This window comes from Solanum stenotomum, chromosome 1, assembly GCF_019186545.1.
Source record: "Solanum stenotomum isolate F172 chromosome 1, ASM1918654v1, whole genome shotgun sequence".
Classification (NCBI taxonomy): Eukaryota; Viridiplantae; Streptophyta; class Magnoliopsida; order Solanales; family Solanaceae; genus Solanum; species Solanum stenotomum.
In genome coordinates, this window is record NC_064282.1 from 14,171,831 (window position 1) to 14,193,533 (window position 21,703).

The 21,703-nt window shown below is 37.8% G+C and overlaps 1 protein-coding gene across 2 annotated transcripts; it reads left to right on the top strand.

Moving 5' to 3' along the window:
* The first annotated feature begins 523 nt into the window (after positions 1-523).
* Positions 524-21,385, top strand: LOC125853729 (uncharacterized). Of its 2 annotated transcripts, none has more exons than XM_049533466.1 (16): positions 524-1,002; positions 1,981-4,662; positions 6,843-7,257; positions 9,232-9,460; positions 11,066-11,230; positions 12,137-12,409; positions 12,529-12,774; positions 14,283-14,675; positions 14,769-16,148; positions 16,273-16,329; positions 17,702-18,106; positions 18,443-18,666; positions 19,834-19,967; positions 20,403-20,654; positions 20,756-20,934; positions 21,036-21,385. In XM_049533466.1, exons 1-16 carry the CDS (start codon positions 600-602, stop codon positions 21,135-21,137), a joined length of 7,539 nt encoding a protein of 2,512 aa, XP_049389423.1. In that variant the 5' UTR covers positions 524-599; the 3' UTR covers positions 21,138-21,385. The 2 variants fall into 2 exon arrangements, with proteins under 2 accessions (XP_049389423.1, XP_049389424.1); XM_049533467.1 differs by having other exon boundaries at positions 566-1,002; positions 2,001-4,662.
* The last annotated feature ends 318 nt before the right edge of the window (positions 21,386-21,703 follow it).

Genomic DNA, 21,703 nt, shown 5'->3' on the forward strand with positions numbered 1-21,703 from the left:
ACGTGAACAGCAAAGTAGTGATGAAATATTCAATGAATATTAAATGATGATATGGTTGTTAATGAAAATGATGAACAATCGACTCAGGGTAACAAAGTCATATGCTTTGTCTACTTCACGATGTATGGAATGATGCTTGTTGCACTTACTCCAAACCACCACATTGCTCTAGTGTCATGGACACTATTTGTTATTGTTGCAACGAAGATTCAATTGACTTGTAATACAAACTTATGGTTAGTTTTGGTATTTTTAAAACTTATGGGTATAAATCATATTTTTCTAAAAAAGTGAAATATATTTCCCAAATACTATGGCCAAACACATGGTGAAATTTCACCCAAATTTTCACCCAAATAATATTTGCCAAGAATATTTTGAAATATATGGCCAAACGCTAGCTTTGTTGGTACTTGCATGGCTCTTTGGTAATAATATTACTTAACCAAAAAAAAAAAAAGACTCAATTGATCTTTCCAAAAAACCTTGGGCGCCCAATATAACTTATTTTAAAGCTCGTCTACAAATCACTCTTAAGGCGAAGCTAAATCTGGTAAGACTTCATACGGGAGCACCTCCGTTCTCTCAAATTCTCTACAATGGAGAGTCACAAAATCAGTTGCTGTAATACAGCGGACGACGTCGTTTCGAAGTTACCACTTCAGCTGATTAAATCGGAGATAATTCCTCCGGCACCGAACCGATCAAAATCTCCTTCCGAATTCGAGCCAGCAATTGACTGGCAGCCGAACTTCGCTGGCTACTCATGGATCGCCTATGGTGCCTCGTCTCTCCTCGTCATACGTCAATTCCCTAACCCTCTATCACAAACTGAGACTGTAATCGGCACAGTTTTTCAGCAGGTTCTCGAACTGTCAATCGATGGCACTGGCACTGTTTCCGCCGTAGCTTGGTCCCCCGTGACGCCTTCTTCTGGAGACCTCGCTGCCGCACTCGATAACTGCATTGGATTGTTCTCTTACAACTCTGATGCTTCTCATAGTAAGTTTTAATTTTCTGATCTCACTCTCAAATGTGTACACTAGTCTCATTGATTACTTTGCTACACTTCATTTGTTAACTAAAGAATATAGAGGAACAACCATTGTGAAATAGGATCTCCGAATCAAGCAATATGAGTGATACATTTATACATGAGTGTGCATGTTACGAGAATGTCTTTGATATTTTTCACAACAAGAGCAATTGTGTTGGGTTATGTGTCATCTTGAGGCAATTCAATTACCTTTATTATGGCCCTTGGGACTTGTATAGAACAATGGTGAGTAAAATTCATTAACTACCTCTCATTCACAAATTGCTTAGGATCTGCTTGCTGAAATCTTTGATTTCATTCTGCTTATTTGGGTCTATTTCATTCCAATACTAAATTAATTGTCTTTAAGTCTAATTAGGAGTTCCCGAGAATCAGAGATTAAAGCTGGATGAAAATCTATGCCTAATAAAATGGCACGGAAGGATGGCATGTTTTTTCTTAAAGAACTTTTTTTCCCCTTTTGGTAGGTTACATAGTGAGAGCGTGTTTCATCTAAATGAAGTTGGCAAATGAAAAGGATTACCTTAGTTGGATCCTATGCGCTAAACCAAAAAACAAATTGTTTAGGTGGTGATCCAGTTTTGAATGGGTATGAATATGGAGCTCTAATCACTTGTTTCATCATTAATTACTACTATTGGTCAATTGGATCTTATGTGTCTCTCTCCCCCTTCCTCCCTTCCCTCTTAGATGTATAAATTTATTTACTCATATTCAGGTTCTTTTATTGGAGCCAGACATCAACGCTAGTACTAAAAAACAAATTGTTTAGGTGGTGATCCAGTTTTGAATGGGTATGAATATGGAACTCTAATCACTTGCTTTATCATTAATTACTACTATTGGTCAATTGGATCTTATGTGTCTCTCTCCCCCTTCCTCCCTTCCCTCTTAGATGTATAAATTTATTTACTCATATCCAGGTTCTTTTTGTTGGAGCCAGACATCAACGCTAGTACAATCCACAAAAGTGGACTCAATCACTTGGACGGGGTCAGGAGATGGGATAATTTCAGGTGGCATTGAATTGATCTTATGGAGAAAGAAGGAGAGGTCATGGGAAATAGCTTGGAGATTTAAAGCAGAACTGCCTCAGACTCTAATTTCTGCTACTTGGTCAATTGAAGGACCTTTTGCTGCTGCACCTCCATATAGATTGCACTTTGAAGGTTCGGGTTCCCATATCCATGCAGGAAACAAATGTGTTTTGGTAGGTCAAATAGATGCAGATTCCAGACATTTAGAAGCTATGCTACCACACCCGTTACCTGTTTCTATGATTCAGTGGAGACCATCTACAGTTACACATTCAACTAGAGATGGCAGATATTCAAGCAGGCTGGTGTTATTAACATGCTGCCTAGATGGAGCTACAAGGCTCTGGACTGAGATTGATGATGGGAGGGTTAGAAAAGTTGGCAAGGATGGTAATGAACACAAAATGAATAAATTCTCTTTTCGTGTTATCGCTGTAGTTGAGGTAAACCAAGCATTAAATGGAAGGCTGGGCTTGGATGTATCTGTAAGATGGGCAACAGATGTTAATGGTATAATAACTGTTAATGGTGAGGCTGTGTCTTATGCTTCACCAGATGAACATCAACATGGCAATGCTAGTAGGTGTGAATGGCTAGTTGCTGTAGGTCCCCAAACAACACTGACTTTTTGGGCCATTCATTGTCTCGATGATTTTTCTCCCCTGAGAGCCCCAAGGGTGACATTGTGGAAAAGAAAAGAGTTGAACAGTCCTAAAGAGATGCCAAGGGGATCGCTCTTAAATAAAGTCTTTATCATGAGAAATCAGGTCTTTGGTCCACCAACAGTATGTTCTTTTATTAATCTATTACCGAGTAACTATCTAGCCTGGATGCAATTTTATTCCTCAAAATTCCCCAGTGGTGCAAAGGTATCTTCAGAACTGATTAGCACAGAAGATTCGACTCCAAATAAATGTCAGAGTGAATGTTTGTTATCATTATGTGCAACGGGAATTTCAACTACGGACAGTCACAGCAATAAAATTCTGCAGGTAGCAGTTCATCCTTGTTTATCAGAGTTGGAAATTGCTTCCTCTTTGGACACTGATGGAAAGCTCCTTTTTTGGTTGTTTTCTTCTGCTTCAAATACTATTTTGGGCCTCCCAACTTTGAGTCCATCTTGGAAGCTTTTTGGGAAAGGTGCTACTGCACTCCCTCAACCCAAGTATACAAGCTTAAGCTGGGCTCCCACTCTGTTAAGTGAAGAACGAATTCTCGTCATTGGGCATGCAGATGGAATAGATTTCTTATTAGTCAAGGCTTTGAAAGCTGAAGAATTGGAAATGGTTTGTCACAAAATATGTACAATACCACTTACTGCTGGAAGTCAAGAAGAGGGGCCGGATAGCGTCTTCTCAATTCCTTTGCCTGCCACTTGTAACAAAACCTTCATTTCCAATAGCTTTTTGCTGCTAGCTGTGTGGAAGAAAGGCTTTCAGGCTTTATCGTGGAAAATTTACCTTCATCACTATGATTTGTCTGGAAGTCGCTGTGGGTGCAGTTTTGACAATACAAACACCTTCCAGGACAATATATGGAAGTTTGAGAGTAGTTATTCTGGTAAGGTGTACCTTGTTTCTGTTGAACCTTGTTCATCAGCTTTTCCAGACCCTCATCACCATAATAAAATTTCAAGTTCTGCTGTGATCTGTCCCACAAACTCTGGATTCAGTGAAGAGATTTTTGCTAATAATTTATATAGCAACTACTTTGCTTATCATATGGTTACTGGTTGTGTTGATGGTAGTTTGCAATTATGGAGAAGTGTTCCTGCTGTGAGCTCAAATTCTCAATGGGATCTTGTTGGTACGGTTGCTTTGCATCAAGACCCTATTTCGGCGGTATCTGCAAGTGTCTGTGGCCGAAAGATTGCAACTGTATCGAAAGAAGGTCCATTAAGTGCTTCTACTACTATTCATATATGGGAATGTGTGCGTGTTGAGGGTACTGGCAGCTTTATACTAGAAGACACTTTGTATTTTGACGGTGACGTTGTCGCTTCAAATTGGTTGACTATTGGGAATGGTCAGTTTTTACTTGGTGTTTGCTCAAGAGATAAGTTGCATGTGTATGCTCAAAAGAGATGTGGGGGTCAGTGCAATTTGGAACCGGAAAGATCATTAGAAGGCAACATTTGGTTGTGTCTTGCAACAAGTCATACCAATCCAACCATTCAGGACTTCTTTTGGGGACCCAAAACCATGATAGTGGTTGTTCATGACGAATACATTTCTGTATTTAGCAAGTTCTCATATTTTATGGACAAGAAACTTCTGCCCCAGCTTGGTGCAGAAGTTTGCGGGGAGAGTTCCATCTGTCAGTATGGTTCTAATAAAGTGCCAGTATTTTATGGTCATGAAAATTGTGACAATGCACAGCGTCAGTCTGATTTTCCGTTGAATATGGAAGTGGTGAATGAGACTTCACTGTTTAGTACTATGACAAAATCTAAAGAAGGCTCTACTTCTGTTAAAAATGGGATTTGGAGCATTTTAGAGATAGCAGAACTTGTAGGAGGATCTCTTCCTCTTGTTCACCCAGAGGCATTTCTTGTTAACTTACTTTCAGGTACTTATGAATTGTTTGTTGCTCTTTCCGCTTCCCCCCATCCCAAACTCAAATACCCAAGCGCCATCTTCTTCTTCATCGATACATCTTAAATATGATATGGGCGAACCATTTGTTGTGTTTACGAATTCGTTGTGCATCAGAGGAACTATTTTGTGGTTGGCTGCTTTAAGGAACTGACATGTGCATCTAGGAAGTAGATGCTGTTGTATCTGAGCTTCTAGACCAAACAATAAGCAGCTTCTTGACAACTAAAACTGAAGTACACTCTTTACCTTTTAGTTAGTAAAGCCAAACATTTCTTGTAGCATACAGATTAAATGAAGTTCTCCAATGTTAATTAATTAGTTTATCGATATGTATTTTAAGGTTGTGAATCCTTGTCTCTTCATTAGAAATCATTTTGTAATACTCATACACATTTTGACCAAGGATCTTATTGTTTATCTTATCAGGCTTTCCTTTTCGTTTTTGAAATAGGTAACAAATTTCCTTGTCCTGCTTGCCTTACAAATGAGCACGTCTATCGGTCTATTCGTCCTTTTAAGTCTTTTTCTTTGATAATATCCTATGTGCTCTTTTTGAAAGCCAAATATCTTTGTTTTAGATGTTCTTAACTGAGGGTTGAAGTACTATTGAAAGTTTATGTAAGTAATGACAATTGTCTTTCATTTTAAATTGACTGTACTTCAAGAAATAATTTGCTTTGGAACAAAAATTTGGGAGGAAAAAAAAGGGGTAAAGATGCATTTTATAGTTGGTTTTGGTTTAAAACTAGTAAATGTATCGATGTATCATCCTTACAAGGAGAAGAAGTCACTTGATTGAGCTCACTAGGAATAAATAAACTAGGAGGAGAAATTTAATTTAATGTTGTTAGGTTTTAGTACGTAATATTTGTGGCTCTCTTGATGTGGGAAGATCAGAATTTCTTAATTTATATCTCATTGTTATCTTTTCTTGTTCTTCTATTGTATGATTTGTGACAGCATTCAGCAGCAACTCTACTTTAGTTTGGGCAACTGGTTTCCATCTTTCCCACTGCCAATGTCCAGTCTTGTGAAGGAAAAAAGCTCTTCAATAAGAAATAGATTGTGCATTTTAATTTTATTCGTGGTCTTCTTTTTCAATTCTTAGGCTTTCCTAGTGAAATCACGATGGCAATATTCAGTATTGTGAATTTAAATCAAAGCTGGCTGCCTGGCTCATTTAAACATTAAACTTTGTGAGGACTTTTGAGTTGTGGCTACTTGGTTAGTCAGCTAACTGAGTAGATTTTTCCATCCATAAACAATTATGCGCTTGAGGAAGCAAGGAATGCCCACAACTAAATCAAGTGCATACTGCTGCCAAAATTGATAGATTTTTGTAGAGCTGTTTGACTTAGGAAAGTTCTCTTTACTTTCTAAATTTGTTCGTATTTGGAGTACTTTGGAGATCCCAACAACAGTAGCAGATTGGATGTTCTTCATGGAGAATCTCATTTTTGTGTTGGATTCTCTACTTTTTGTATCTGCTTTGTAAGCTGAGGATTGCTTCATTATATCAATGAAATTGCCTGTTCATTTCAAAGAAGTTCCTTCCATCTAAGAAGAAGAGGTGGCAGGTTTTCCATGTTATCAAAATGGCAAGTGCTAAAGGGCATTGCTGACGTTGTTTGTTGAAGAAGATTGCACTTAAGGCTCGTTTGGTTTCCCATATAAGAAATGTTGGTGAAAACTCTGGATTACTAATATATGCCATGAACCTAATGACACATAAAGTTCTTTAAAAGTAGAAAGCAATTGTGCTCATTTACTCCTGGAGATGTAGATTCTGAAGCACTTGCTCTCAGGAAACATTTGTATGATTACAAGTCGGGGAAACTTTTATCTCTTCTGACTACATCATTTGCATGTTCTGGATTTTGTTCTCTGTTTGTTATTACTCATGGAGTGCTATTTTCTTTTAAATCCTCACCTCTGTTGGTCACAATGACTATTTTATTGTATCGTTCTTTTTCAGTTTTATGTTTCCTACTTGCCTGAAAATACAGCCAGATTTGTCTGCCATGAGAAGATTGTTGCCAATTTGTATGTCATGTAAATGTTCCCATCATGAAATCCCAGTCATTCTATTGGACTTAATATACTTGCTAGTCTGAGTTTGACCTCACAGTTGTGTGTTCCAAATATGTTTAGGTAATTGGAAACGTTCATATGTGGCTCTGCAGTGTCTCAGTAAACATGTAACTTCTACAAAGTTATCGGTGAAAATATGCTGCCTTCGTGCCTTCAGTGGTTTAATATTTCCCATTTCATTGTCAAACTATCTGGAAGGAAATGTCTTGTTAAGTTCTGGTGAGAAGTCATTTCAATGGGGTGGACCTTCAGATTCCTCAAGCTGGGGATATGCTGCATCTGATAATGCTCTCTCTATCTCATCAACAAGATCTGAAATAACCGACTTTATTGAAGCCGTTGATAAACTTCAGAAATTTGCAACTATATCTGCCACTGAAATGATGCAAATTCGTGCTGCTATTCATCTTCTAGATGAAGTTAGCAATATGCAGTCCACTTCTGCTTATAATAGCCTTGATGGACCTGGTCGTAGGTAAGTCTATGCTAGAAGCCTAGAATACATAATCTTCCATTCCGTGTGAACGTATTGGTATGAAAAGTTTGTAAAGGCTCATACATTTTTTTTATGATCAATCTTCTCCTTGTATTCCATATTTTCTTCTGTATATTTATGCTATGATATCAACTAGAGAAGTGTAGCTTTTGGCGAACATGCACAAATATTTCAAGTTTTTCCTTGAGATATATATGCTTAAAGTTTCAATGATGCTATGTCCTGCTTTCCTACTGTTGGGATGGAGTTTGCAAAAGCTGTAAATGGGTGATATATGTGGATAAAAATCCAATTGTTCTGCTACACGTCAATATTCCCTGATAGATAAGCCAAGACTTTTTGTGGGTATTACTCTGCGTCATGGTTGTGGGGACAATTTTGGGTACAATTTCAGGGAACGATGATTATACTCAGTTTTGTTTTTTGTGTCATGTCATGGCAGTAGTACAAGATGGGCTATTCTCATGTATGGGTTCAACTTAGTTGTACCCTGACAATCTCAGTGCTACCTGGTAGATAATTCGTGATGATCTAATATACCAACTAGAGTAATGAACATCCTAATGTTCGTGTGCATATAGCTCAACTCATAGAGTTGACATTATTTTCATGAATGCGTTATCTTCTATTAATTCCAATATTTGGTAGGAGTACTTTTGGTTTGGTCAGAGACTTCTATGTCAATATAGGGGTAAATGTGAGATTCAGTGAACCTCTAGTTTTAGAGGACACCTAATGATTTAGTATTAGAATGGAATGGAAATGGGTACCTGAAGAAATGGAGAAAAGACGTTGAAGGATTAAAATATCTTGTCTCGGCCATTTTCTTCTCAAGGGACAGATATAAAAGGAGATATCGGCAAGATAGAGCATTCATTCGTGTCTCTCCTTACTAAAGAACATAAATTTGAACATTTTGATGAGAACGAAATAAAAGGTCTCCTATTGCCTTGCATCAGGTTGGATGAATTCAACAAATTAAAATTTGACAATATTTTTAGAGGGGAATGGATTCAACAGATTCATGTAACCGATTCAAAAAGTTTGCTAATGAGGCCTAGTTGATTGATTGAATACTGACTTTATCTCGATTAAGGTTAAAGTTAGATAGCATGTTTTTATTTTACTGTGAGGTTTTTCTTCTCAAATGCACTAGTTACTCTAAATATTGTTCACATTGTCCTGTCTCCCTTCTTTAACCAGTTTTCTTCAGATTATTTCTTTATGCAAGCATAAACACGCCCTCAGTCTCTCTCTCTCTCTCTCTCTCTCTTACACACACAAACAGTGTTCTCATTTGCCTTCTCCAATGTATCCATTCATTATTCACCCAATCATTCTTGCAGTGATGGTTCTGTCCTTCGTGGAATTATGTATAATTATAAAAACAGCTTTTTATGTAAGATTGGAGCCCAATTGTTCCTCTTTTCAGCTTTAATACAAAGAGGAAAAAGTAGCAGATGATCTTAGGTATTCTTGTACCATGCTTCCTTTCAAACTTCCCATCAGCCAGTTGATGTCTAACTCTTTTTCTCTTTGGTGTTTTTACTAATGATTTTGATTTCTTGCCCATAAAGATTAAGTTTGTCAAAACCAAATGTTCAAACTTCAAAGTTCAAACTATCAAAAAAACTAAATGGAATTCAGATTCTTCTCTTCTTAGTGTGTGCAGTGATATCTTTAAATCTTTTATATCAATATTCAAATAATTTGATGTGATTGTAGGGTCTCTACTTTTCGCATACTCCGTGTATCTGGAGATTTCCCCAATATCAATAAAATAGTGACTCTTCTCTCATGGTCATTTTTTATTCATTATCAGACAAATAATTTTTTGCCCTATCTTGCACAGTAAATGAGAGGACATGGAGTCATGCAAAATTTTTTATCTTCAGTTATAGTTGCTTCTAATTGAGTTATCATTTGTTGATGCTACTCATCTTTTCTTCATAGGTTTTGGGTTTCAGTGAGGATTCAGCAGCTATATTTTGTTCAAAGATTTGGCAGACTGCCATCAGAAGGTGAGCTGGTTGTGAACTCGGGACTGATTGGATGGGCTTTCCACTCTGATTGCCAAGAGAATTTGTTTGATTCTCTTTTATCTAAGCAACCATCTTGGCAAGAGATGCGTGATATGGGTGTTGGACTATGGTACACAAGTGTGGCACAACTGCGATTGAAGGTATTTGTTTTCATTAAGATAATGAATTCAGTTGTAGCATAACTAGTGAGGTTGTCCAGTGGTGTGCGGACTTCATTTCTTACCTAGAGGTTGGGAATTCGCATCACCCAGGGACCAAAGGGGGAAGGTGCAACTATTGACTCCTGGATGGGATGGGGATGGGGGCTAGGAATGTAGGATTAGCCATATAAAAAAATCAGCTGGATCTTCTTATAGTTGTTCTTTTTGGGAGGTGCAGTGCAGTTCTTATAGAAATAAACAATTCCACATCATCACCATGACTACGTGAAATAGACTCCCAATATTTAGTTTTTGGGACTAACATATTGATGCTGTCCAAGTACATTGCTCTACATTTCTTAATGTTCCTTCCTTTCTCAAACTAGTCAGCTCAATTTTCTTTCCTTCCTCTTTTGCTGGTCAAGAATGAGAGTTTCGAAAATTAGAATCTTCTTTCTAGTGTTTATCATTTGCTTTTCCATGTTCCTTCCTTCTTCATTAAGCACACCATCCTTTACCTTCTTCATCAATTATTAATGTTAGAAAAATAGTGAAGGTCTGTCATCAATAACTTTTTGATATTGTACCAAGAAGGTCCCAAAATAAGTACAAAAATCTGGACTTGCTTAACACTAAAAATAACTTATCAAATGAAGAATAAAACTTGCTTAACACTACGGAATAAGGGAGTTCAACGAATCTAAGGTATCTGTTGTGATGAAGATCTGTCATGAATTTTTATATATCTCTGAATTCTGCATAAATTCAGCTTCTTTTTGGTTCATTATTATGAACAGTTTGGTGAAATGGTTGGTTTATTCCAACACAGTTAATGTGGTTACATCTTGATTTTTTTTAAATGAATATATTTTGAGCAATAGCTTCTCCTGAAATATGAATGATCTTCTAGTTTGCCATTTTTGTTCCCTTTTTTGTGATTAGGGTTAACCCTAGTTGTTGTGTCTAATTAGTGAAGAGGTTGTAGAGTTCAGATTCTCTTACTCTTTTTTCTATTCAACCATAATGGAGAAGAGTCCTTTTCTTGTTAACTTTTATTATTTATCATGTACCAAGGAACTCTTATCCTTAAATATTTTGATCAATTTTGTCCCAGGGCTTTGATCTAGTGTAAAAGCGCAACACATGATGTGTGAGTTATCCGCATGTCACAGGTCCAAACTCTGCTGGTACATTAGTAGAAGGGTAGTACATTGCTGGATGTGTGGTGGGTGCACTCCTGCCTGTGGTGAACCAACTTTAATATATAAGTGGAAAAGGATAATGTGGCAGGCCAATTATCCACCAAGTTTCTTTGTGAGAACCAAAGGATTTTTCTGTAATCAAAAAACAAAAAAGGGCTATCTTTATTTAGTTTCACAATTTTGTTCCTTAACCATGATTCATTGCGGCAGTTTAAGTTAACGTACTGTTAGGACCTATAGTAGAATGCTATCTCAAAAGCTCCACGTTAAACTACAGCTACTCCTATGCTCTTTCCTCTGAAAGGGATGAAAGAATTGGAAGACCTAATGTCTTATATTGTTAGCTATCATTTTCCCCTCTGTAGTTTGGATAGCAACTTTGACATGGGTGGGTTTTCTGCAGATGGAAAAGCTGGCAAGACAACAGTATTTAAAGAATAAAGATCCCAAGGCATGTGCACTTCTTTATATTGCTTTAAATAGACTTCAAGTATTGGCGGGCCTTTTTAAGATTAGCAAAGATGAGAAAGATAAGCCATTGGTGGCATTTCTTTCACGCAATTTTCAGGTATTATTAAACATATGCTACTTTATTTGTATGCCTGGTACAAATATTTTCAAAGAATTATTCCTGAGTTTCTCCAATTCTTTTATGCATGAGTTTTAACCATTTATGTTGAATCTTTTCTTAAATTTTCTTTTTCACAAGTGCTAAAATTGGGTTAAGTATTGTACCCTTCGGGGTGGCCCAGTGGTTTGAGCTTGGGACTTCCATGTTGAAGGTCTCAAGTTCGAAACCCCTTGCCAGCGAAAGCAAGGGGTTTGCCTTCTGGGTCGAGCTCGTCGCACCAGGCTTGTCTAGTGCGGGTTACCTCTCCTATGTGGTTTGCGAGCTATTGCATAGGAGCGAGGGTTTTACCCTGTGCGCACCCAAAGGGTAGCGGCTGCAGGTTTCCCTTGTCATCAAAAAAAAAATAAATTGGGTTAAGTATTGTTACAGAGTTTTGATGAATTTATCGTTATCATTTGATCTTGTGTAATGTCTTTTTGTGGCTTACATTAGAAGTATTTGTATTAAAATGGTAAAGCAAATGTACTAACCTTTTCTTTTTGGGTGCCAAGGGGGAGAGGTTCTAAATGAAGTGACTTTATCTCAACTTTATGATTCTTGTGCCTTCTCTTAAATTTACATATCTTTTGCCTTCTCATGTATACGTCTTATAGTCCGTCTTTTACACAATTCAAATTGGTGGTTTCTTGAGTACTCTTAAAGGTCTTAACTCTTAACAGCTGAAGAGCAATACATATTTTTTGTTAGTTCATTTTCAGTCGCGTTTACCTAAATCTGTTTTGAAATGTTAAGTCCTGTGAAACACTCTAATTTTAATTTTGTTTGTAATGAAACTTTGTTTTCTTCTTGTGGGGCCAATACTCAACGTTTAGTTGCTTAGAAATTTACTGATTCCCTTGTTAGGAAGATAAAAATAAGGCTGCTGCTCTAAAGAATGCCTACGTCTTACTGGGGAAACATCAGTTGGAGCTCGCGATTGCTTTCTTTTTGCTTGGAGGAGATACAACGTCTGCTGTTACTGTTTGTGCAAAGAATCTTGGGGATGAGCAGCTTGCTCTTGTTATTTGTCGTCTTGTTGACGGTTATGGTGGAACATTAGAGCGATGTCTTATTTCGAAAATCCTCCTCCCGTCTGCTCTTGCAAAAGTTGACTACTGGCTTGCAAGTGTTCTAGAGGTATTCAGCAAGAAATCTAGTGTAGTTTTCGATAAAGTGATGCTTTGAATTCTAAGGGATTGTGCTTGTAGATCTTGTTCCCTTGTTTATATATTTATTTTAAGTTCTGTTATTTGCAGTGGATGTTGGGGGAGTATTCACAGGCTTATCTTAGAATGCTTGCTTACCCAACGGGGTCTTTGAATAGTAAATGTATATTCTCATCGCGTCAACCTGCCTTCTTAGATCCAAATATTGGAGACTTTTGTCTAATGTTAGCAGCCAAGACTACCATGAAGAATGCTATTGGGGAGCAAAATGCTGCTTCCTTGAGTAGATGGGCAATCTTGATGAGGGTCACTGCCTTAAGCAGATGCGGACTGCCTGTAAGTTCATCTATTTTTTTTGTTTTTCCTAAAGTTTGGGGATTCACAAGCTTCCTTATTTTTTAGATTCTCTTCAAGAATTTTGAGATCGTAGATTTTTATATCCCTCTTTGAGATCTAGAATGCAGAGCTGATCTAACTTTGGTTCAATCCAAAATTCTTGTTCAGGTCATGATTAGGTGAAACATCTTCTTGATAAATCACTCTGCTATTTGATTTTTAAAAACATTTTCAAGAAACTGACTTAAATAATTGGAGGTCGTAATTCATTTTCTGCCATACTCTTTTCACTACTACTCTATATAACGTGTTTTACCAATATGTAAGCATGCTTTCGCTCTTTGCTACACATAAATATCTCCAAACACCGACCAATGCCCTAACCTCATACTCTGATTGTCACATTGGAACGTGGTTCCACTCGCGTTAATGTGGGTGGTGTGGAGGGAGAGAAATAGGAGAGAATTTGAGGGGGTAAACTCAAGATTTTCTCAGTTGAGGAGTAGCCTCCGATCACTTATTTTCTTTTGGTGCACCCATAGATTCCCAGATGTATAGAAGATTGGGTGGAGTTTGTAGACAATCATTTCTTTGTATAGATTCTCTACCCTTTGGTATACCCCTTGTAATTCGGCCAGATTTTTTTCCCCATGTTTATGAGTGAAAATGTGTTTACTTGATCAATAAAAGCTGTCACATTTCACCATCTTCGAGTTCCCTTGAACTACTTGGAAGTGATTTTGTTGTAAAGCATTCTCTTATAATAGATCCATCACAATATTTCTCTTAAATAACAAAATTGGTAAAGGTCCCTTTCCAATGTAACTTGAGTTTTGGCGAATTTGTTGACCTAGAGTAGTTCTCTTTTTCAAGTCCATACATAGCTTATAGTATTCATGTATATAATATATGAATTATTAACATATTAGATATTTTAGAACTTAAAACAAAACACATTAGATATGTATAAAATGATTCTCTATTCACAGCCCAAATCTAGATCATCTTTTGCATGTCAAGTACTGCTTGGAAAAAACTTGGTTTTGAAATCAGGGCTGATCTAATTTATCTATCATAGATTTAAAAAAAAACTTGACTTTAATATTTGTAAAGCAAAAATTTGGTAATGTGCTAAATCCTACTGAAAGCAGATTAAGTTCTGAAATACCACGCCAGAGTGATGGTAGGTGGCCTACCACCAATGGCAACACTATTTGCTGATTAGTGTTTGAATTGTAACTGCTGCCATCTTTCAACTGATGTGACTGTTTGGCATTAAAATCCAAACACGTTGACTTCTATGTTACCTTTTCTCCTCCAAGTCCAGTTTATCTAGGGCTTTCTCCTCCCCTATTCCTTAAAAGAGACAGTATACCTTAATGTTATTGCATGTCAGGTTACCCTCTCAACCAGCCTGTCCATGTGGATATGGGTGTACTCTTATATGTTCATTTCAATTAGACATTTTTGTAGGAGGACTGATGGTATTTATTCCTTTTCTCTGTAAGCTTGAAGCTTTGGAATGCCTTTCATCTTCTGTGAGCGTCACTGGTGATTCAAATCGACGAAGTGTGCCTGATAATGTGGACTCTGGATGCCTGCATGAAATGCTGAGTGCAATGCTAAATGAAACTTCATCAAACTGGCTATCACTGGATGTGGCTTTTCAGATAGATTCACATATGAGATCAGACTTGTCTATGCAATACATGTCTAAGATGTTAAAAAGACATCCAAGTTGGGTAGACAATGATATTACATGTCTTCAGGAACAAATGTGTACTGTATCTGAGAATCAAGAATACAAGCTTTTAATTGAAGCTTTTCAAGATGAATTGATGACTACAATTGCGTCCTTTCAACTGAAGTTCTCCTTAATTCCTCTACATCTTATTTACTCGGTATCTACTTATTCATGGAACAAATGTTATGTTTGCAGTTTTTGTTTCGCGAGGACTGATTGTCAGATTTTTTTCCTTTTTGCCCCTGTACAGATCTTCTTGTCGTTTTGCAACCGTGGTTTGGCGTATATAGGATGCCACTTGTTGTGTGACTACATAAATAAATATCTGTCAAGTGAGCAAGGCAGTGGACTTGATGGTTGCTCATTGTATCCTTGCCTCCCAGAGCTATTTCTCAAAGTATCTGGAGAACTATTTTATATTTTTGCAAGATACATCATTATGTGTAGCATGGACTGTATCTACTTGAAGTCATTCACCTTTAGGAGTGATAGAGCTGATGAAAACATCTATTGTGCCATTCCGGAGCTGTACAAGAGGAGATTATGTTGGTCATTCTGGTGTATTAGAGCCATGATGCAGTTCTCGTCTGTTTCTTGTACAGAAAATTTTGTAGGGACACATTTTACTGTCCTTGATTTGTCAGAGTATCTTTTACTGTTTGCATCTGCCTGGGTACAAAGGAATTTTAGTGATCTTATCCTGATTGTGAAACCTCTCTTGATGACAAATTTTTTTGACGAGACAGACATACAGAAACTTCTTCGTGAGTCTCTCGGAATGATGGCTTCTGATTTACCTAATCATGCTGCTGGATCTTCTGTTCAGAACAAGAATCTAATGCCACAAGCGCAATTTGGGGATGTCATATTGTCAGTTCCAGAGGAGAGATGGCATGTCATGGTTGCTTCCTTTTGGGGATGTGTATTTAGTCTTTTAAAACCCAAGTTAAATCAGTTATGTCCGGAACTTGAAGAAAGCGGTTTGTTTCTACCTCCAGGCAGACATTCCAGTATATCTACTTCATCAATTCTCCTAAATGGCAACAATGTCTCAACCCATAATGAGATGGTTCCAGGACTTCTGGCTAAGATACTAAAGGTCACATGCGCTCACATCTCTTCTTATTGTGTGAATCAGTTTGCATCTGTCCTGCTGGAGAGCATAGATACAGGTGCAACTGCACTTTTCTGTTCTGAAGACTATCAGTCCCAACATAAAGCGCATGATACTAAACTTAGTCATAGCAACAATGATCTGGATAAGGTGACTGGTGATGATGAATTATCAGCATTTGAGGCATTATGGGATCTTTGTTCTGAGCTTAAGAAAGTTAATCAGGATTTTGTGCTTCAAGACCAGAAATGTTTACAGCATACCTTGCATAAGTCCTTTAAAGGATGGAGTGAAATGTACCCCAGCATTGTCAGAGAGTGTGAAGTTGATGAAACTTATGACAGAGAAGAAAGGCTTGGTAGTCCTAGTAGCGCAGCTGGATCTCCTCTTGCTTGTTTGTCGCCAAATAATCATCCTTTTCAAAGTTTTGGGGGAAAGGATACTCACCATACAAAGAAGGTTTTGCCATTCCGTAGTCCGATAGAGATATATAAAAGAAATGGAGAACTTTTGGAGGTAATTCTTCTCCTAAACCTGTGTATTGTTTTGCAAATTTCTAATTCTTAGAGATTACAGGTAAATTTAATGGCAGATTTTCTTTCATGAAGCTAACAATTGCAATACCCCTATATTTGAGCAGGCTTTGTGCATCAACTCCATTGATCAACATGAAGCTGCTCTTGCTAGCAATAGGAAGGTTAGATAGTGCTTGTGGGTCTTCTTTAGCTGTCTGTTTCCTTATGCATCTGAATTTGATGTTTTACTAGTGTTTAGGGTGCATTTGATACCTCATTTTGGTTGTGAAAAATCAATGTGTTAAGGGTGTGTTTGGTATGCACCAATTTTTCCATGTTTGGTTGGTAAAAATTTTTGGAAAACATTTTCTCTAGGTTACTAGTTTCTTAAAAATGAGGAAATGACTTCCCTAATTGAAGTAGGAAAACAAGTCCCATAAGTGATATTTCACTCATTCCCATCCCCCCATAGCCTCCCCGCCCCACCTTACCCCACACCCATCTCTGATAGTATTTCCCTAGATTTTATATAAATGCCTTTGGAATAGTATTTTCTGCTTACCAAACACTTGAAAATAAGAAAACCACTCATTTTCTTATTTTCAAGGAAAAATATTTCCTTCCTACCAAAAACAACCTAAAATTCAGCTCTCAGTGTCATTCTTCAAAAACACTGACTTGAAATACACAAGTAAAGCGGAATAACAAAATATTCTCTGTTGTCCTTCTATGAAAAGCGATTGGTTAGGCGTTAGGGTGGAGGATAGCCTTCTATGAAAAGCGATTGGTTAGGCGATTGGATTCCTAAAGTGCCGAGGAAGATGTGTTTCTTCACTTGGTTAGCTGCTAGGAGGGTGATACTGGCGACGAAAAATCTCATGAAACGAAAGGTTGTATGCATAAGTTGGTGTTTTCTTTGTAAGGAGGGAGGTGAGGACTTGATCATATTTTGTTCTATTGTAAGTTGGCATCGAGGTTATGTTGTGGGATATCTTTAGATTATTTGGCGTTTCTTGGGTAATGCAAAGATTTTTGGAGTTAATGTTCTGTTGGAAGAGTGAACCTAGGAGAAGAAGGCATAAGTTTTGGAATCTTACTCCTTTCGCCTTGATGTGGGTCATTTGGAGAGAGAGAAATAAGAGAGCTTTCCCCTCGTTTTCTCTGACTACCTTTTGTTTCTTCTTTACTTCCTTATGTCCTTTTTATACTTCTCTGAAATGCGATACTTGAGGCGAGGGTCTTTCGGAAACACTCTCTACCTCCACGGGGTAGGGGTAAGCTATGTTGCTCGGACTCTTCAAAAGTGCTGATGGGTGCGTGTCGTATCCTCCAAAATTACACTATTTTTGAAGGATCCGACATAGGTATGACAACATTTTTGGAGAGTCCGAAAACATAGGGGGTAAGGTCTGTGTACACTCGGCGCATACCATAAAGTAAGTTTGTTTGTATTTTATTTGTTTCGCATCTTATATTTCCCATTAGTTGTCTATTTTTGTAAAATCAATGTCATCTTTTCCTGATTTGAACTCAATTTACTTTTATTCGATTCAGGGTTTATTATTCTTCAAATGGGAAGATGGACTTCGTTGTGGAAATAAAGCTGACAATGTCTGGGCAGAGGCTGACTGGCCACATAATGGTTGGGCGGGATCCGAGTCTACACCAATTCCCACTTGCGTCTCTCCTGGAGTGGGTCTGGGGAGTAAGAAGGGTACACACCTCGGGTTAGGTGGAGCAACTGTTGGGACAGGTTTTTTGGCAAGACCTACATTTGGGCTTCCAGGTTATGCCAATATGGGTGGATCCAGTCTTGGCTGGGGGGTTCAAGAAGATTTTGATGATTTTCTTGACCATCCTGCCACAGTAGAAAATGTTCGGACAAGGGCATTCTCAACTCACCCTTCAAGGCCTTTTTTCTTGGTTGGATCAAGCAATACACACATATATTTATGGGAGGTAAAAAATTACAATCAATAGACTAGTTAGATCTTTTTTGCAGTTGCAACAGCAAGGGCTAATTTGTACTTTGAATAAATTTGGCACCTAAAAGGAATGGGATAAAATACCTGTGAATTAGTTAGTATTAGCTAAGAAACACACTCCGTACCAGATCTCCACACAGTGGCACGTTATGTGTCGCCAATTTGTGTTTCCATTGTTTCTTTTATTGTTCGTAGTCCATGTCCTTTTTATAGTTATTGGCCTGAAATTGAGAACTTGTTTAGTCATTACATACTTGTCATTGTTCGTTTCTGAAGACTTGGTACTGAGAATAATTTATGGTGTCTGTAGTTTGGCAAAGATAGAGCTACTGCTACATATGGAGTGCTTCCCGCTGCAAATGTCCCTCCCCCATATGCTCTTGCCTCGGTATCTGCCGTGAAGTTTGATCATTGTGGTCACAGATTTGTCTCTGCTGCATCAGATGGTACTGTGTGCACGTGGCAGCTTGAAGTAGGAGGGAGGAGTAATGTTTGGCCAACAGAATCATCTCTTTGCTTTAATAATTATACATCGTAAGTACCCAAATTGTGTAACTTTATATTAGGTGGGAACTGAGTATTAGGACCTCCTCAAAATTATACCCAAGCTGAAATGTTAGATCAATGGATATGCTTTCTTTCACTTTACTGCCTCGTCACTCCCTACTAACATTCAGTGGATATAACACTCTCTTTTCTTTAATTGCCATCCAACATAAGCACCCAAAATTGTGTGAATTTCCTGGTTAAGTATTATAATACAGTGAAATTGAATATTAGTATCTCCTCAAAATTGTCTCCAAGCTGAAATGTTACATTATTTGAGGAAAAGGTCTCTTATTTCTTTGGGTGCCTCTCCTCTACCTAACTACCACCATGGAACCCTGAGAATATGCTATGCTGTCTTTGGAGGGGGGTGAGGGGCTGCAAGTGTTTGACATTATTTCCCTTTTTTCCCTTACTTGGTTTGGTCATGTCTTGTGTCAACTTACAAAAGCGCTCATTTGGTTCATATGTGTGAAACTACAATGAGTGAAGGTCTTATTACGGGACGAGATAGACCTAAATCACAGGAAAGGAAGTTGTTTTGATAGATCTACAATTTCTTGGAATCAACAGATTTAGCTAAAGATATGATGCAATGGGAGAAAAAAGGTCCTTATAGGTGATCTACTAGTTGGGAATCTTGTTAGTGCATTGATTTTGAACATATTGCTTTTCTAGGAATATTGACTTTTTCATACATTTAAATGCTAGTAAAAATACAGAGAACTTTCAATAGTATTATTATTATTATTATTGCTATTGTTACTAACATTTATATATATATATAAAACTTATTTTTAACTTCTATATTTATTTGGTAATGATGATGACATGAGTTGAGCACTTGAACTTAAGCGAAGAGACATGGTCAGTGAGGATTCATATAGGATACCCCAGCTTGTTTGGGACTTGGGCATAGTATTTGTTGAACTTGCTCTTTCATTGAGTCATTAGTAACCCCCACACAGACACCGGTGATAATCAGTTCCATCTAGCAACTTTGTGTCTGATTTGAAAGATAAAACAGTCACACATATCTTCTTCCTTGTTTCTGTTCTCCTACTTTCATCCTTGATATGTGGTGGCGAAGTATGTTCTATAATCTCAATCTTGTGCTTTCTTAAAGCTTGCTATACCCTAATGTAATGGCTGCAGGGATGTCACATATGTTACTTCGAGTGGTTCAATCATAGCTGCCGCAGGGTATAGCTCCAATGGCGTTAATGTTGTCATATGGGACACACTTGCTCCACCAGCAACTTCTCGGGCCTCAATAATGTGTCACGAAGGTTGGTTCCCTTGACATTTTTCCTTTCTGTTGATAAATAGGATAGTTTCTAATATTATTTCCAGCAAAAAGGCCAAATGCAGAGATAAGATATCAATTATTCTTAACATATCAGTGTCATGGTGACAGCAAAAAGAAAAGGCTCTTGTTTAGAAAACGGGTGACTTTATGAGAAGAAAACATGTGAGTTTACTTGTATAAGGATTATTGGTGGAGTTTGGAGGAGGGAGATGGGTAATTTCATCTATAAAGAGCTAATAAGCTGACCCTTAGTGAACTTCATCTTCTTGGCATGGACATATGTATAAGCCACTTAAAATCTACTTGTAGTGAGTTTGTCTTCAGAACATAAGCAAACCCTGGATAATGGGTTTACTCCATTAGCCGTAATAAGCTTTTAACTAGCTAAGATTATTGTTCCTCTGCACGTTTCCAGGAGGTGCACGCTCTCTTGCAGTGTTTGATAATGATTTAGGAAGTGGTTCTATCTCTCCACTCATTGTAACGGGTGGGAAAGGTGGTGATGTTGGACTTCATGACTTCCGATATATAGCTACTGGAAAGACAAAAAGACAGAAGCATACAGAAATTGGTGACCATGGTGTGAATTCCATGGTTGACACGCAGAAGAAAACCGGTGATCAGAATCGTCATGGGATGCTCTGGTATATACCAAAGGCTCATGCAGGTACTGAAACAATTTTACATGATTGTGGCTGAAAATGCTGTAGAAAGTTGATTGGCAGTATATAATGAGATCTTTCTCTAATTCTGCATTGTATTGTGAAGGGAGTGTTACCAAAATATCTACCATACCACATACCAGCTTTTTCTTGACGGGAAGTAAAGATGGAGATGTAAAACTTTGGGATGCCAAGAGTGCAAAACTAGTATTTCATTGGCCAAAATTGCATGAAAGGCACACCTTCTTGCAGCCAAGCTCCCGTGGCTTTGGTGGTGTGGTTCAGGTAACCTCATTGATCAGATGTGTAAATAGTTGGAAGAAAAATTACTGATTTCTTGAGCCTTCACGATAAACTAAAGAGATTCTTTTTTCCTCTACTTTCAGGCAGGTGTTACAGATATTCAAATTGTTTCTCATGGTTTTCTTACTTGTGGTGGAGATGGTACTGTAAAACTTGTGAAGCTCAATGATCATTTAGGGCTGTGAACAAGTCATGAATTAGTGGCACAAAGAACTGTTTGTTGCATGAAGGTGTTGTCTGCAGTGGTCTCGTTTGTAGTTTTCTTTGGGATCCACTTCTATAAGCTCTAATAGAGTTGGTGCCTTGGCTTGACAATGGAAGGATAGCCTAGTGATAAAGACCATCTCTACGTCTAACCATAAGGTGGTGCTTTGGGTCTCCAAGGGAATAAAGTGGAAAAGGGCCATTGCTGGACTCCTGGATAGAGAGGGGGTTCTTTCGGGTGGAAGGTTACATTTTGGAAAAGAAAAAAAAGTTGGTACTTGACTTGTATTGAAAATTTGTTATTGGTGCATTACCAGCTTATTGTGGTCTAAAATCTGACCATGCACTGCTGCTGAAGCTGTTTCTGTGTGAGAATATGCATGCTATTAGCTGAATGGTTTGAGCAATTACTTGCACTGATATATTAAAAGACTACTTCCCAGGGGCCTATAGCACGAATGAACAAAACCGATTTACTACTGAAGGCGAATTAAACAAGATAACATAGCAGGGAAGAGTATGGCTCAGTCTTTCAGTTGTCAAACTG

Bases quoted from the DNA above. Each gene is read 5' to 3' on its own strand.
- LOC125853729 (XM_049533466.1), top strand. From the start codon at position 600: ATGGAGAGTCACAAAATCAGTTGCTGTAATACAGCGGACGACGTCGTT. The intron at 1,003-1,980 runs GTAAGTTTTAAT...ACTCATATCCAG, and splicing joins CAACTCTGATGCTTCTCATA to GTTCTTTTTGTTGGAGCCAG. The intron at 16,330-17,701 runs GTTAGATAGTGC...TATTCGATTCAG, and splicing joins CTCTTGCTAGCAATAGGAAG to GGTTTATTATTCTTCAAATG.